Here is an 18,081-nt window from a genome sequence, read left to right on the forward strand (position 1 = left end):
TTTGTCGGTCTCAACGACAGAGACAAACCGCTATCTCTGTCTAAAGGTTGATGTACATTATTTTCTGCTGCGTACTGTAATTCAGTCATAATTAATTATTAATATTTTTAAAGCGTCTTCCCTGGCGCAGTAGTAAGCGCTATGTTCTTATAAGTGGGAGGTCCCGTGTTCGATTCCAGACAGGCTATTGGGAATTTACAATTTCTAAATTTTCTCAGGTCTAGTTTGGTGGGAGACTTTGGCCAAGGCCAGTTACCACCCTACCGACAAAGCCGTGTACCGCCAAGCGATTTAGAAACGCATCAGGGGTATGGGTTAATGAAACTTCCATACCCCTTCCAAGATAGCCCGCTTCTATCTTAGGATGAATCATCGCTTGCTACCAGTTGAGATAGCAGTCAAGGGCTAATTTGTATCAGAATTTAAAAAAGATTCATTTAACCCAACCCTAATATTAATCTTCTTTGTTCTAGGAAAGTCATCTCGCTAAATATATTGAAAATATCTTCAATTCATTAAAATCCTTCTTCATGTTAGATTTGTACTCTGGTCTAAAAATACATTTAGCGGATCAATTAAAAGAGTGTGCACCATATCTTAAAAATGAAAAGTTATTGAAAAGTCACATTCTGGCCATTTATAAAACATCTTTAAATAAAAATCATACTGATATTGCTGAGGATGTAGTCCAAGCATTTGAAATTATTGAAGTGCCTAATTCAGTAAATCTAACCCCTAAACAAAATGATGATTCAAAAACATTTCCTACCGCAAGTGGTAAGGCTGCAAAGAAATCAAAAAAGGTAACCAGTATAACAGGCACTGTTATAGAAAACGGAGAAGAGTTCGTCGTTGTCAAATCAAACTGGAAATTTAACCGTAGAAAATTAACTGAGAATCAGAAAGAAAAACTGCAAAGGAAGAGAGAAGATATACCAGCCATGTATCAAGATCTGTCACAGTCGCAAGATGAATTTAAACTAACAACTTGGAAAACAGATTCACAAGACACGAGTACCACATCGAGTAAATCGGCAAATGAAGATCTTTCTGTCATAATTAAAAATATAACTTACTTTTATCCAAAAATAATAGGAAATGTAACTACTATACCCGTAATAGATTTAACACAAAACACAGAACCTTTTAAAGAAAAGGTTAACATTAATAATGAAAAAGCTGAGAATGATAAGATAAGTAATATACAAAGTACTGTTAGAGATGTTAAATCTCCGCGTATGGCATTGAAAGATCGTGTTTTACGTAATGTTCGGAATTTGACAGAAAGGTCTAATTTAGATCAAGAATGTACAGATGTTACAGAAAATAGTTTGAAAACTCATATAAGTTCAGTTGAGCCGTTAACTAACCTAATAAACCCTGCGCCTTCGCAAATTAATCCAGAAAGACCATCACGAGTGAAAAGAAAACCTAAAAAGTTTGATCACGTAGAATTAATCTCACTGACAAAAAAACGGCGTTCATTAAATACCAGCGATTCCCAAACCGAAATCGAAATAACTGAAAATCAAATTCAAACTAAAATGGACAAGAATTCGAAGGATGACAAGACAGTTGAAAACAATGATAAAGCAAATAATGTGCACAGCCAGGAATTGATAGACAATGCCATTGAAAATTCTGCAGTGGTTAAAGATAATATAAAAACAGTAGAACACCATAAAAATGATAAATTAGTAGAAAAAGTAACGATGACCAATTGTTTTATTGTAACAGAAAATTTAAATCTTACAAATGATGCTGTGAAAGAATGGTGTAAAAAGGATGAAAGTAAAAGTAATGCGCTACCTGCAACTATGTATTTCAAAAAGAAAGAAACAATAGAAGGTAAACCATGCCCTGATAAAACTGATAATAGCAAGGTATATATACCAAGTGATAAAATAGAAACAGTAAAGGAAAAAGCAGAAGAAAAGACAGGTTCTGATGATAACACCGTTGCTGTCTCTACACCTAAAGTTACAGATAAAGTGATAGAAAAGCAGACATGTTCAAGTAAAAACTTAAACACGAAGAAATCGCGTATAGAAAGTCAATTGGCAATCGACATGGTCGAAGGGCATGGTCGAACAGAAAAGAAAAAAGCAGAAGAAAATCCATGTTCTGATGATTACACCGTTGCTGTCTCTACACCTAAAGTTACAGGTAAAGTGATAGAAAAGCAGATATGTTCAAGTAAAAACTCAATCACGAAGAAATCGCGTATAGAAAGTCAATTGGCAATCGACATGGTTGAATGGCATGGTCGAACAGAAAAGAAAAAAGCAGAAGAAAATACAGGTTCTGATGATAACACCGTTGCTGTCTCTACACCTAAAGTTACAGATGAAGTGATAGAAAAGCAGACATGTTCAAGTAAAAACTCAAACACGAAGAAATCGCGTACAGAAAGTCAATTGGCAATCGACATGGTCGAATGGCATGGTCGAACAGAAAAGAAAAAAGCAGAAGAAAATACAGGTTCTGATGATAACAGCGTTGCTGTCTCTACACCTAAAGTTACAGATGAAGTCATAGAAAAGCAGACATGTTCAAGTAAAAACTCACACACGAAGAAATCGCGTATAGAAAGTCAATTGGCAATAGACATGGTCGAAGGGCATGGTCGAACAGAAAAGAAAAAAGCAGAAGAAAAGCCATGTTCTGATGATTACACCGTTGCTGTCTCTACACCTAAAGTTACAGATAAAGTGATAGAAAAGCAGATATGTTCAAGTAAAAACTCATTCACGAAGAAATCGCGTATAGAAAGTCAATTGGCAATCGACATGGTTGAATGGCATGGTCGAACAGAAAAGAAAAAAGCAGAAGAAAATACAGGTTCTGATGATAACACCGTTGCTGTCTCTACACCTAAAGTTACAGATGAAGTGATAGAAAAGCAGACATGTTCAAGTAAAAACTCAAACACTAAGAAATCGCGTATAGAAATTCAAATGGCAATTGACATGGTCGAAGGGCATGGTCAAACAGAAAAGGAAAAAGTAGAAGAAAATACAGGTTCTGATGATAACACCGTTGCTGTCTCTACACCTAAAGTTACAGATAAAGTGATAGAAAAACAGACATGTTCAAGTAAAAAGTCAAACGCGAAGAAATCGCGTATAGAAAGTCAATTGGCAATCGACATGGTCGAAGGGCATCCGTTTTTGAAAGTTCAGTCTGAAAAACGATCAACGAGAAAGGCCGTCTTAAACTCTCCACTTAAACGAAAACGTCTGTCGTTTGATCCGGATGGTAATAAATTTAGAAGAAAAGGTGCAAACAAGGCGGAAAAAAAAACTAAACAAAAATCTATTTCTATTAAGGATACTCCAAACTCTGAAGACATTTGCGCATCACAGGATTTTATCGAGAGTTCCCAGGATTCAGCTGTGACTACGATGTCTGTCAAATCTTCAAAACCTATTGAAATTAAAAAAGCCGTTGTCGTATTGGAAGCCTTAATACATGCAGAAGACTCAACTGAAACAAATACACAAAATTTGATAGATGATCCAATCAGCGTAGATTTCACAAATATGGAAAGTAACAGTGATATTGAATTGCCTTGCAACAAGACCAATGTGATCAATCTAACAGAGGAAATGGACACTGAACCAATAGATTATGATGCAGTGGATGTGTTAAGTGAAAATGAAAATCCAATTCTTGTAAATTATGAGGGTGTTATAGAACCAGATACACAAAATACGGCCGATGCCGATACGGATCCAGTGGACCCCAACATGTTCTTAGAAACAAATGTTAAAACAGACACACCGTTCGATGCAGATCAGAAAACACAAATCACAGACATTCCTGATTCTAACAAAATAAATGATGAAAATGTAGAAATAATTATAATAGTGGAGAATGATAAGACTAATGAATCCCTAATGACAACTGCTGAAGATGTAACTAAAACGTTGTCCGAGTCAATATTAATAGAAGCAGAAAAAGATGATTTGAATACAGTGTGTAATAATGAGCAAAGAAAAAAAGACTTCCTAAATAACACATTACAAATATCGCCTATAAAATCAATGAGCCCGGTTCGAGATGAGAAATCTCCATCGCCAGAAACGAGTAACGATTATGTAGTAATAAACTTGGCATCACCTGTACAAAGTAATGGGCAACCGTTTGAAATTTGTGAATCTCCAGAAATCTTTACGGAAGACAAAGTGTCGCCTGACAAGCGAAACCAGTCCCCGCCGCGAGAGGAAGTCAGTGTTAAAAGTGCAAGTCCTAGTTCGTCTTTGTCTTTAAAGAAAAATAGACCCCAGATGCGTTCCGGCGGCAGGGCGGCCCAAATGCTAGGATTGTGCGTACCAGATAGACTACAAACAATGATGACTTCCGAAAAACCTACTGACCCCGAAGAGGCTAAACGAAGTCCATCTTTAAATACATCCGCGAAACGTAATTTGAGAATTCTTTATAATAGTTCTGTTTCTAACGGCGATAATAATGACACTTCGGATGATACCGAGGACAGCGAAACATTTCTGAAATTCAGAAGAACTTTGCCCACTACTGATTGTAGTCCTTCCGTGCCAATTTTGAAGAGGAAGATAATCCATCTTACAGACGAACCCACCGCATCACCGCCGAGTAAAGTGAGTGTTAACCATATAGATACCTCCTTATGTTTGAACGCAATTTGCTTACTACCTTTTGTTGTTTCAGAGAAAACGTGTGAGCTTCCACGACCCGCCGGTATCTACGACTGTATGCGTTAAAAAGTATATAGAACATTACATTATGCGGTCTCCACAAAATTCTGCAACTAAACGCCTAGAAAGGCAGACGCGAGCACAAACAGCTGCCAAATCGCCCAGAAGATTAGAAAACGAATTTAAATTAGATTCCGTTTTAACTAAAGCCGTCGAGAGTTTTTCAGGCTCAGGGCTTCCCGAAACTATGAACGAAGACACGGAAATGAGCTCTCTAGATGAAACGCCTGTAGTTGAAGTGATAAAAACCAGTGATTTAAACGATACGGATCCAATTTGTAAAGAACTAGAGGATTGTGAAGATCATATAGATAATATAGCTGCAGAGTTATCGTCGCCCGCAATGAAAGAGTTGCTCGTTAAGAAGTTCGAAGGAAAGGTGGAAACTATAGGGGACTTGGCGAAAATGACTGAGCTCCAAGTTAATAGACTTTGCATCAAAGCACCTAAAGTTCAGGTCGTTAAGACAGTTTTAAATGAATATTTGTCGAAGCTCAAGCAAGCGAGTGAGAAAATCACTCCGACGGTCGAAGCGGCAATGAGCGAATCGAGTGTTCTGGAAGCTAGAAAAAGCATAGAAATTCAAACAGACGGTACTTCGGTGGAAAGTATTGAAGCACAGACTGATTGTGTTTCAGTATCATTAGCCAGTTCTCAGACAGATGCAGTTCTAATGTCAGATAGTTTTGTACAAACTTATGAATCAGGAAGCAAATCTACAGCAGATATTATAACTGATTGTATAACAGAGGTAAATAATTTAATTAAATCTTCTAAATATATAAAAGAAAAAGGTGACTGACTGACTGATCTATCAATGCACAGCTCAAACTACTGGACGGATCGGTCTGAAATTTGGCATGCAGATAGCTATTATGATGTAGGCATCCGCTAAGAAAGGATTTTTGAAAATTCAAACCCTAAAGGGGTGAAATCCCTATTTCACCACATTGTTTGAAATTGGTGTCGTCCTTGCGGACTAAGTCGCGAGCATAAGCTAGTTACATACATAAATCAACTGCAATTAAAATATCAAGATTTTAAAGGACATGAAAAGTGGAGTTACGTTATATGCGTTTGGGAGGTTGTGTGTGTTTAGTAATTTTTACTAATTTTTACTAGGCCGATTTTAATACAGTTTTTTTATAAAGTACACTTATGAGTAGATTCTTAGATAATATCAAAGTACATAATAAGTATAGTACGCAACAGGTCGAGATGGCACTTGGGATGGGGACACCCCGCATATTCGCACAGCCTCCGCGCTAACCCGGGATAGGACAGCGCCGATAACGTGCGGGTGTGTGGGGCGTCCCCCCGTCTCATACCCCGATTGCCAGCTCGACTTGTAGCTATCCATAAAACATACTATAGTCGCGTACGATAGTATGTTTTATGGATAGCTACAAGGGTTTGACCACAATAGATCGTTCTTAGATACGTTTAAGCTTTCAAATTCAAGGAACTAGGTCACCAGGGAGTGCTGCAGTTTGTCGTGGGTTTTTCAAAAACTTTACTTTTATGTTTTGGTTATTATTCATTTACATTAGATTTTCACTTACTTAAATCACCGGCTTAGTTGTTAGGGCTAAAATTTGCTAAAATTAACTTGATTAATGATTGGTATTAGTCTTTTGGTGCAATGGTGTTGCCTCATAAGTGGGAGGACCCAGGCTCGATTCTATACTAGGTCAATTCGAGCTTAACTTGTCATCAACAAAAAATTCAGTACCCTTATTATAAATGCGAAAGTGTGTTTGTTTGTTGGTTTATTGGTTTGTTGGTTTGTCCTTCAATCACATCGCAACTGTGCAACGGATTGACGTGATTTTTTGCATGGGTATAGATAAAGACCTGCAGAGTGACATAGGCTACTTTTTATCTCGGAAAATAAAAGAATTCCCACGGGATTTTTAAAAAACCTAATTCCACGCAGACGAGTCGCGGGCATCAGCTAGTAAATAATATAATAAAGATTGAATGAGTAGGGCAGCGTGTATTTAGTTGATACACTTTAATAAATTGCTTAAATATCTTTTCAGAGGCCTGATTTTGTTGAAAGATTGTATGAGATATCAAAGGAGAAAATTCTCGAAAATTTACCGAATGATGTGTTAATCAAAATATTAATGGACAAAAGCAGCTATGGGGATGGTAAACACGTATTATCTATTCTACAAGATCATCTAGTGGAAAGGTTTGAACATAAAGATTTAATACTTTTTTGCAGTAGTTTGTTAAAAAAGGTTTATCATGCGTAGTCTATACTGACAGTATAGCCGAGGCACATTCACATATTACGCTTGTATAGTTTCTATGAATAAGCGCAAGTGTCATGAAGGAAGAGAGAGAGAGAGAGAGAGAGACATCTCTTGCACGCGCGCAGCTTATGAGCGTGACAGAGAAAAATATTGTTTTGTTTGTGTAATACAGCGTGATTTTTGTTTTTTAAACTGATAATTGTTTGTTATTTATGTATGGCTATCGGTATTATTTATGTATCGGTGTCCGAGAAATCTGAATGTGATGAATGATATCCACCAAGCTCAATTGACATTTATTTTTAAACCCTTTGAAGATTTTATACGAAAAATTATTTTAATATCACTCTGTGAAGCAGCAGTACGCGACAGTTGAGATGTCAATCGGGGAGGGAGCGACCCGCACAGCCCCGCGCTAACCCGATGCGGGCGAGCGCGGGTGACATGCGGGTGTGCGGGGCGTCTCCCCCGATTGCCATCTCAACCTGTCGCGTACTATAGAACCAACGAATGCCAAATGAGTTAGGTGACTATCATTCAATGTTGAATACTGAATCACCCGCTTCTGGTCTATCAATATAACAGTTTATAATGTTGAATCTAATTCTATGTTTACAATTAGTATTATATTTGTTCATATTACACGCGAATAGAAATCGCGTGGCATCAATAAAATTAATCTGAAACATTATTTATAAAAAAGTCTGTATTGTATATATAGTCCAGTTAAAAATCCTATGTTTTCTGCTTTAATGCATAGAATTATGGCTAGTAATCAGCATAAGTAATTACAATCAAAATATTAGAAAAATATTTTGGAACAAATACGTTTTATTCTTAGGAAACGACCTAATTATTTTTAATTCCATTTCTCGCTAGGCTGTCAATAGACAGACTGTGCAGACTTATTTTTTTAAAGTTTCATTCGGGCGGTTACGCACTCATCCGTTCCGAGTCCGTGAAAATACGTTCCGAAGTAATCCTAGAACTATTTGAATGGTAGCTTATGTCATTATGAGATATTGTGGTTAATTCCGTTGTACACAATTTCTAAACTAAACTAAAATGTCACCTCTTAATCTATTGCTATCCCTTTCATAATGTTGCTTGCGGAAATGTATAGCACTTGATTTAGACCTGTTTTGTGTAGTTTAGAGATTGTGAGAACAAATGTTGATACAAGAGAATCGGCCCCATTTTTTATGTCTGCATTTTCATGGATTCGGATCGGATGAGTGCGTGATTGGTCTTATTTTTTGTACATAATATGTTAATAGTTTTAAGAATAGTGTGAGGATATGCGACAGTAGATAGTGTTGTTGTATACTGCGACAAGGTAGGCATACAAGTAGTCCAATCTGAAAGTTACAACGTGGAGGTTTATGCAGGCTATAGACTAAAAAAACCGGCCAAGTGCGACTCAGGGTGAGATCTATAGAGCGCACTTTGACTTTGCTCAGACTTAAGACTGAGTTAAAACGAGACGGATTTATTTGAGAGATACAGCTCTGTCTCGTTTTAACTCTGACTTAAGTCTGAGTGCGCTCTATAGATCTCAGCCTTAGGCTGAGATCTATAGAGCGCACTTTGACTTTGTTTAAACTTAAGACAGAGTTAAAACGAGACAGCGCTATATCGCTGACATAAATCTGCCTTCTTTTAACTGAAGCTTAAGTCAGAGCAAAGTCAAAGTGCGCTCTATAGATTTCAGCCTTAGACTCGCGCGCTGAGGGTTCCGTACTCGGATATTTTTTCGTCATTTTGCACGATAAATCAAAAACTATTTTGCATAAAAAATCTGCTTTAGAATTTACAGGTAAAGCCCTTTCATATGATACCCTACTTGGTATAGTTATCTTTATTTGAAAATGGAAAATACTAATTATTTATTCATGAACACATTTTAATTTTTTTGTGATGTAACTACAAATTCACTGTTTTCGGATTTTTTCCTTTACTTGTGCTATAAGATCTACCTACTTACCTGCCAAATTTCATGGTTCTAGGTCAACGCCCAACGGGAAGTACCCTAAAGGTTTTCTTGACAGACACGAAAGACGGACAGACATAACGAAGTGATTCTATAAGGGTTCCTTTTTTTTCGTTTTGAGGTACATAACCCTAAAAATAAATACACAACCCCGGCTGAGATGTGTTTTTGTACAATACGCAGTTAGACACCTCGTGTTCAGACTTCAGATTGGCCTATTGGTTTTGCGCGCACTATGCTAAAATGACTGGGTCAATAGCTGCATAAGAATACAAACAAATCATTGTTAGTTTTTAGTGTCCAACCTAATCTTCGGCTTCGGCGACCTTCGGTGAAAAAACCGGCCAAGAGCGAGTCGGACTTATACTTGAAGGGCTTCGTACCTTCGTACAAGAAATAACACTTAATTTTTTTTGTGATGTAATCACACGGTTTTTTCCTTTTTTTTGCTATAAGACATTGCTACCTGCCAAATTTCATGATTGTAGGTCAACGGAAAGTACCCTATAGGTTTTGATTTCCTTGCCGGGTCTTGTTAGACGCGACAGACAGACGGGTAGACAATCAGACAACCAAGTGACAAGGGTTTCTTTTTTTCTCTGGAGATACGGAACCCTAAAAACCACCGGCCAAACCTTTGGCTTCACCCAAAATGGGCCGAAGTTTTGACTGAAGACGAAGGTCTAGCATCGTCGAAATTGAACGACAGAGTTAGAGCGATCACGCAGTCATCCGATCCGAATCCGTGGAAATACGGATATAGAAATATCTGTACGTCACTACTTCGAACTTCGTATCGTACTTCGAACAGTGCATGTTGCCAGTGATGACTTATGGATCCGAGACATGGTCGCTAACTATGGGCTATATATATATGGTATAAGAAAGCTCAGAGTCACTCAGCGGGCGATGAAGAGAGCTATGCTTGGAGTTTCTCTTCGTGATTAAATCAGAAATGAGGAGATCCGTAGGAGAACTAGAGTAACCGACATAGCTCAACGGGTTGCGAAGCTGAAATGGCAATGGGCAGTGCACATAGTTCGTACAACCGATAGACGTTGGGGTCCCAAGGTGCTGGAATGGTGACCTGACACTGGAAGACGCAGCGTTGGAAAACCCCACACTCGGTGGACGGACGACATCAGACGAGTCGCAGGGAGCCGCTGAATTCAGGCGGCGCAAGACCGGGGCGTGTAGAAGTCCCTACAAGAGACCTATGTCCAGCTGTGGACGTCTATCGGTTGATGATGATAATGATGTACGTCATATGTCCTCTCATAACCTACCATACAAATAGTTCTATGAATACTTCGGATCGGATGAGTGCGCAGCCGCCCTTAGGAGTCGATAATAATCTATTATGTTTTATGGTAATGTATAGTTTCACACTAGTTGAGAAAATCTGAGACTGATTATGAACGATTGTTTAATTACTTGTATGTAAAATAAATATTATGATTGACATTATTTTTATTCATGACAAGTTTTTTTATATACATAGATATACTTTTAGCCACTCTTGAACGAGTATTATAGGTCCATGTGTTGAACTGAATTTCTTAGGATCTGAAGGTTTTCTACTGATGAAAATTTTGTTTAAAAAAATTGTCATTCACTTTTTTACTTTCCAACAGGGCCCCAAATTCTTGTGTGCCCAGGCCCTGCTGGTGCTACAGTAGCCAGCAAGAAATATTGTATACATCGACCTTTAGAATGAGATTTTGGCTTTGTAGAGCGTTTGTCTCAGTCACTCATACCGATCGATGTGACGTTTTGTCAGTCTCAACGACAGAGACGACGCTCTACGAAACCGCTATCTGTTTCTAAAGGTCGATGTATAATATTTTCTGTCGTGTATGGACAATATTCAACCCTAGGGGAGAAACAAAATAAAAATGCAAATAATATCAAACTTATTTTATTTATATAAAACAATTCAAATATTTACAATATTCAGTCATGAGTTGTGATCGTGTGTGATCACGATATACTTGTCATTCATACATAACAATGGGTTGTAATAATTACAACAAATGCAAGGCAATATCGTTGCAATATGAATGAGCTATTTTTAGTAAGAGTAAGATAATGCTGAAACAGGCACAAAGCGCGACGGAAACTGCGTGGCAGGGCGTAACACCAAACGCGCGCGTATGGGTGTACGATTGGTAAGTAATAAAGAACTGCTTGAAGAACGTTGCACTCTGCGGTACGAACAGAAGCGTGATTTATTCTCCGTCTCACTTACACACTTTCCAGTGAGTAAGAAGGAATGCTTAGCGCTGCTTCATTTTGATTTGTTTCTTTATTAACTCGCGCTTTGCGCAATATTGCTTTATACAGTTCTTTGTACAGTCGAAACTGGATAAGTGACCCGAGTTCAAGGGACCCGAATGTTATTTTCGCTTATAGAGTTTTCTCACTAAAACGATTTGTCACTTACGAAAAGTTGAGAGTAGTCACACTCATTTATAGAGATTAATTCGTTATAGAAAAACCACAGGAAAAACTTACAGAATGCAAAGTTTCTAAAAAATAATATTCTTTTATTATTTTATGAAAGGCAGATTCCGGCACGTTAAACTTAACTCATAATTGAGTTTGGAGACTGTCCATCCACGAATGCGTGTACAATTTTAAGTTTATCACTCGACGGTATCACATTCATTTTTTGTTTCAACATTTTGAGAGAATAACGTCAAACGTGTATACTTTCTGGAACGATTGTAATCAACCGGGAACCAAATGTTAAGGACATTGGATGAGCATTGAGCAGGCAACAAGCCCACATGTGCGCTGCAGATTTCTTGTAATTCCTTCGGAAACAAGGACATGGTTTGGCTTTGAGTCGAGTTGTGAGTTTTAAGATTTCAATTGAAGTATTAATTGTAAATAGCCTCACTTATAAGGGAAAGAAACTGCCACTTATAGATTATTGATTCTAGATGTGAAAAATGGTCTATCTATAAGAGTTTCCTACACTGTCACATGTAGATGTTTTCGGGGATAAAAACGACGAAACTTGACTATTGTTGTCGGTTATAGAGTTTTTTCACTAATCCAGTTTCGACTGTATTGCCTACGACTTTAAGAATCGCGTCGAACATGTTTCCGTCGAGGATTGTGTGTTTTAGTCTTAGATAGTTATTGCTCTAGGTACCTTTAAACTCGAACGGTAGGGTACATAGCATCGGAAATGTATCACATAATTATCTACAGAAATCTCTAAGATCCATTACGCACGATCGACTAGTCGCCCGGCAACTCAGTCGCCGGCGACCGCGCGTAATGCATCTGAGACAGGTAAAGTTAAAGCTCCGTGAATCAATGAAAACTTATAATTACGAGTTATACTTTAAATACACACTATCTATTTACACATTCCTAAGGTACATTTTATCACCCGACCCGAGTTCAAAATATTTATTATCACACTGTACAAATGTTTCATAAAGATAACATCAAAATTACTAAGTATATAGTCTATGCGCCCTGAAAATCAATTTCTAAACGAAATTAGTACTTTAGACCTAACGCAGACGACCCATTTTTCATCCAGACCAGTAACTACCTATATTTTAAACAATTCAGTCGATTGTACGCTGACTTTCTCTAAATTTATACACTATACGCGGTTGAAAATTAAGGGTTATTCTGTTACAATTTGATAGTACCTACATACCCAAGATCATAGTGAACCAGCTCTTTTGATAATTATCTTAAAAATTTATAGCAGATTAAAATGACAATAGCGTAAGCAAGGTTGACTGAAATAGTGTAATTTAGTAATTTACACGTACATCTTAGGAACTCATAAGTTTAAATAAATTATTTTGAAAACCACTGCTATGTTTAATTTTTGTTTGCAATACATATACTTATACTCTTTCAAAATAACGTTATGACTTTGTATTGATTGTTTTCATCATTAGTCCCTTTCCACCGCAAAGAGCAACAAACGAAACTAACAATCGGTATCTATTTGGACATGAGTTATTTATAATGTAGGTATTTTATTGATAAACTAATAATATTATTTGCATCTTTTTACACTATTATGCACTTTACAATCTTATCTACACAATCATTTATCTTTGCACACATCAACACTCTAATTTTTTTCTATCCTAAACTGACTTATTACTGTAATTGTCCAAAAGTTTCTAAATCGACACTGAAAAAAAATCAGTTATTACTCATTCCACAAAGGAAATAATACTTTGGTCCACAATTGAGCACTTGATTTAACGTCTGTAGCTAATAGAGGCTATTTGGTCAATGTCAAGGAAAGCGCATTTCTGCTACGTAGTCTAAATGTTCCAAATTGTGGTGTGAGCTTGTGCGTCTCGGGGCCCGGGGCCTGTGGATGTTGTGATGCGAATGTGTTCGCATCACTCTGTATGTACCGTCACGCTGTGGACTCGACGTGTCGCTCGTCCGTCGAAAACGCACAAAGTTCTCGTCCCTGAGCTCCGCGGGACTTCTGAGATTATCGAGCCTATCTGGACGATTACTCCCCCGTCGTTGTCTTTGCCACGCGCGGTCTGATTCTTGCCCATACAAGTCCAACTCCCCAGAGGGTTGGAACTGACTTGTACTCTGAGTATATTTTTTCCAGCCGATCTCATGTTTCTTTCTCGTATTTTCTTCACCGTTGATTTGACGTCTCTGAGATTGATTCGAGCTACTTTCACTGGTGTCTTCGCCCGATGTGCCTAATCCTAAATCTTTATCGTCCCCGTATATTTTGTAGACGCCATTCGGATTGATATTTTTTCCATTGTATATTTGATCGTTGAGTACTAACTGGGGATGGGGTATACAATAGGGGCTCGGAAATAGTTTTTCGACCTTAGATATTTTTAGGTCTTTTTCGTGTCTCGTACAGGAACCTGGGCCGAAAAGAGAAAGAAGCACTGGTAAAAGGAAGAGGCCGTGCATTGCTCCAAAGAAAATTACCATGAATACCATTTTAAAGAAAACAGAGAAAATATAACTGTCTGCCAGGAGCAATGCAATGACACCCAATATTGTACTGAATGATCCCTGAACGATCGGAAGACCTAAAGAATAAAGACATTCGCTGACTCTATCTTTAGGATTCTTTGCTTTAGATGCCATGTACGCGTAACAGATGTGAGCAGTGAAGTCCACTGAAAATCCGATACACATAATCAGGTTTATCATTGATATTGAGTCCAGATTAATATCCCAGAGGGCCATGTAGCCCACGACGCCGATTTCTATGGATATGATGCTGAAAGCCACCCATAATGAACAGAGTATGTTCGGTATGAAAATGAAGGATGTTATCATCATCATCAAAGCACCATAACAAAGGTTCTGTATTGATGTTGGCCTTACAAGCTCGAACTGCAACAATTACAAAAATATTAGTGGTTAGAAATCATCAATGGCATTAAATAAATGGTTCAGTTTAATTAAACATAAGGTATTCCAAATTTACCTGATCGAAGAACACGAAATATGGATGAAACACTGAAGCATTTAATGGAGATTGCGCTACCACATCCCTAAGGGCTCTGACCATTTCTTTTTCGTGGTTCGTTCCGCTGATGTTAATCGCCTGTATTAGGAATCTTGAGGCAAGAATTTGATTCCCGTCTTCGTTGAATTTGACATCCAGTGAAAATGGATTAGCCGGGAACAGCCATAACTGTAAAAGATTTTTTTTCACTTATTACGACTAGGTACTTCATAATGACACGTTAAACGTAGGCGCAGGGCACATCGGCAGAGCTAAGGCGTGGCATCTTTTGATAACAACTTGAACAAGCTTTTTTCACTTGACACAACAGCGCCGCGGCGGCGCGCGGCAAACTCAGGCAACACAAGTGCGGCGTGAGTCTTTCGTCTTTTTTTTTTAGTATTTGTACTAATTTCTACGATTGTTTGAAGGTACGTAAAGGTGATTTTAGTTTTAAAAAAGACTCGGCAAATGGGATATTTTTACCTAATGTTTGCGTTGGCCCGTAGAGGCCCCTATTAATCCCGTAGATATCCGTTTTGCAGAAGTCTATCAATACGACACTACTTATACCTACTGCTACAAGTGCTACACTAAACAGCAATCTTACCTCTTTGAGATTATGTATAAAATCTTCCTCCGTGTCGATGGATACATTCAAATAATCGTTGTTCCTGTCAACATAATTAACAAATGTTCGCAGCCACGATTCCGTGTACAATGAGTTCGATATGTACGATGTATTTTCTAATTTTTGCGTTAAGTTTTCTACCTCTTCCTGAATCATTGGATCTGAGTAGTTATAATTTCCGCTAATTACAACCTGAAAGATATCAAAAGTTCAATCATCTATTTTAGTTGAGTCATTCATTTTAAGACTCATTCAGCTCTGACATTACAGAATTTTTTAAGCTTATTTTTATTAGTCAATAGGAATACGAAAGGCAAGTAAAGTTGTGGGTGACTTCTAAAGCGTAGGTATGCCAGACGGCCGGTGAACTATTTTCCTAGATTGAAAAAAAATTACCCAAATCGTTGGTGTTTGGTAAACTTTGGATCGACCAAATTATCCAATGAAAATAGCTAAGGAATGGCCTTCCAGCGATATTTTACGGACATTATTTTGTCTCGTCGTTAATGTCGTCGAACCCGGTTTTTATCGCGTACATCACACTGATGATTATCGTTACCTTAACTTGGAAAGTTAATTCGATTTATGTTGCAATTACATCGTTATCGGATTTTGCGGAAGTCGTTAATTGCTTCTTGTGTCGCCTCGCCCTTGCGTAAGTATCCTGTTAAACTTAGGTTTAAACAAGAAACTAGGAGAGAAAAAAGGCTTTAAGGCTTAGGGGGCTCGCGCACTTGTATAGTCCAAGTCCAAGGCCATTCAACGCATGCGTCGCGATCAACTGCGTGGCTGCGTGACCAATTGGGCGATAGATTAAATAGTTTCATACAACATCTGATCTAATGCAGCCAGTAGTTTTGGACTTGGACGAATAACTTAGTGCACGAGATCCCAGATAAGGTGCACCTAATTCTGGCTACCTAGTTCGATATTAATCAAATAAATCCCGTAGATTGTGCCTAATGTGTAGGTAGATTTTAATGGACATAAGTGGCTGAGTCTACAGTTTAAAAAGTAAATTATCTTACCTGTATTCTGTATGGAAATTCTCTGTAATATAGATCTTCACGATCAAAGAACTCGACAGAATACGAATCGACTTTCGACAGTTTCCTTCTCTCTAATCCCTCTTTTAGATTTGTCACCCCGTATCCAGCTCCAACTAAATACGCTAAGAACACCACGATGACTAAGGCCTTGATCCAGTTGTTGTTGAGCAAATCGGCCATCGTTGTTCGGAAGAATGCCATGATACAGTGTTCTTTGTTGTCAATCGGGTTGTCTGGGTCTGCGCTATCAATGCCGCCGCTGCAGAAGACTCGATATATCCACGGTTTTTCTTCTGAAAAAACCCAATACAAATGAATTAGTTTTAAGTTCGAAATTTCATGTTGAATCTGGCACTATGAATTGGTGGGGCTTTTTAATAAGCGCGATTGTGGTACCTGAATGTAGGTACGACGAACTGGTCGCCTCATACCTCGCGGTCGGGAAAAAATTGTACGGGTAGGATGTCCTGACGCGAAGATTTGAATTGGAACGTTTCCACGAGGGAATAAACCCGTATATCGCCTTTGGATATCCTTCTTCCATAATTCGGTGTTGCCAAGATTATAGATAGACTATTATATTTTTACTAATAGATTCAGGCATAGTTCTATAATATTCATATACTATTCAGTAGGTACTTATGTAGTCTTATTATCCTGATAAATCTGAGAATAATTTCCTCATGTTTGTTTTGCTTGTTAATTACGCACGCATGCCTCTACACTACACTAGGTAGGTACCATGGTAATTAATTGAAGAAAAATTGTGTCTAATATGGTATTTTAGAGGACAATAAAACATGGTTATGGTTACCCTTTCTCGCTCTCGATTCTGGCAATACTTTTAACCACGTGATTGTATGTCGATTCTGCTTCTCCCGATATCCTGATACTGCCACGCAACCAGAGAAGAATGTGAGATGCCAGACAAATGTGAAACATACAGCCAGACCTAAAACGCAAAAAAAGTATTTTTATTTCGCCTTGAGCCGATGGAAGGTTTAGTCGTAGTCTATTTTGGATGCATGACAACCGAGTTTCAGCCAATGCAGCAAATCCCAATGAAGACTAGCCATCTACGCAGGAGACGCAATGCAAGAGTGTGCAAGAACTTATGCACTCTTGGTATGGACGGCAATTCGACATGATCAGAGAAAAATCTGGTGCAGCACCAACGACTAATGTTGAGTGTGTTCTCAACGTTTACTTTTTACACAGAATACCCAATAATTGGTTTTTTTGCTCTACTTTAGTGCACATGGTATGTGGCCGAATAACCTATCCACTAGTCTCCAGTTTCCAAACTTTTTAGCCTAAGGGCCACACTGATTCCATTAAAAACTATGGAGGGCTGGACATCGGCATTACTGTCGCGGGCCAGTGTTGGCCCGCGGGCCTTAGTTTGAAGACCGCAAGGTAGTCAATGATTGCATAGTTAATATGGAATTTGTGTAGGTATACAAAAACAAAATGTTACCTGAATACATGCAGAAAATCTGCACCGAAGGGAAAGGTGAGAAAATACCAATGAAGAACGACAGCATGTCCGTTACGGATGTGATTGTAATTGATACAGCGGCCTCTGAAAGCATTTTTGCCATTCGCTCCGGCACTGGCAGCCGCGGCGAGGTGCGCCTCCACGCCGCTAGCATTACGAACGTGTCGTCAATCCCGATTCCTGAAAAATATATATTTATTTAATTTATAGGCTAGTGCTTAGTAACTTCAATCAGACTTGCTGGTACAGCCTAAAATGCAGCGCGCTTGCCAAGAATTAAATTAAATTTCATCATCATGATCATGGCCGGCCCACTACTCAGAAGTCCGAACGGACCTCCTCTCAGAATGAGAAGGGTTTAGGCAATAGTCTGCACGCTGGCCAAGTGCGGATTGACAGACTTCACACACCTTTGAGAACATTGT

General features: G+C 38.3%; 2 protein-coding genes across 2 annotated transcripts in view; one reads left to right on the forward strand and one right to left on the reverse strand.

Moving 5' to 3' along the window:
• LOC117996426 (telomere-associated protein RIF1-like) overlaps nt 1-10,467 on the forward strand; it is a 35,258-nt gene extending 24,791 nt beyond the window's left edge. Inside the window, exons 10-12 of the mRNA XM_034984485.2 lie at nt 474-4,622; nt 4,693-5,490; nt 6,782-10,467. Coding sequence (XP_034840376.1) covers nt 474-4,622; nt 4,693-5,490; nt 6,782-7,000 — 5,166 coding nt within the window. The 3' untranslated portion in view covers nt 7,001-10,467. The remainder of the gene's footprint in view (nt 1-473; nt 4,623-4,692; nt 5,491-6,781) is intronic.
• Nucleotides 10,468-10,892: 425 nt separating this feature from the next.
• The window catches only part of Ptr (patched domain-containing protein), a 43,531-nt gene continuing 36,342 nt past the window's right edge, over nt 10,893-18,081 (reverse strand). Inside the window, exons 6-11 of the mRNA XM_034984186.2 lie at nt 17,636-17,836; nt 16,973-17,110; nt 16,138-16,451; nt 15,089-15,301; nt 14,458-14,667; nt 10,893-14,363 (exon numbers count right to left, since the gene is read on the reverse strand). Coding sequence (XP_034840077.1) covers nt 13,272-14,363; nt 14,458-14,667; nt 15,089-15,301; nt 16,138-16,451; nt 16,973-17,110; nt 17,636-17,836 — 2,168 coding nt within the window. The 3' untranslated portion in view covers nt 10,893-13,271. The remainder of the gene's footprint in view (nt 14,364-14,457; nt 14,668-15,088; nt 15,302-16,137; nt 16,452-16,972; nt 17,111-17,635; nt 17,837-18,081) is intronic.

Source organism: Maniola hyperantus, chromosome 3 (genome assembly GCF_902806685.2).
Source record: "Maniola hyperantus chromosome 3, iAphHyp1.2, whole genome shotgun sequence".
In the NCBI taxonomy this organism is placed as follows: Eukaryota; Metazoa; Arthropoda; class Insecta; order Lepidoptera; family Nymphalidae; genus Maniola; species Maniola hyperantus.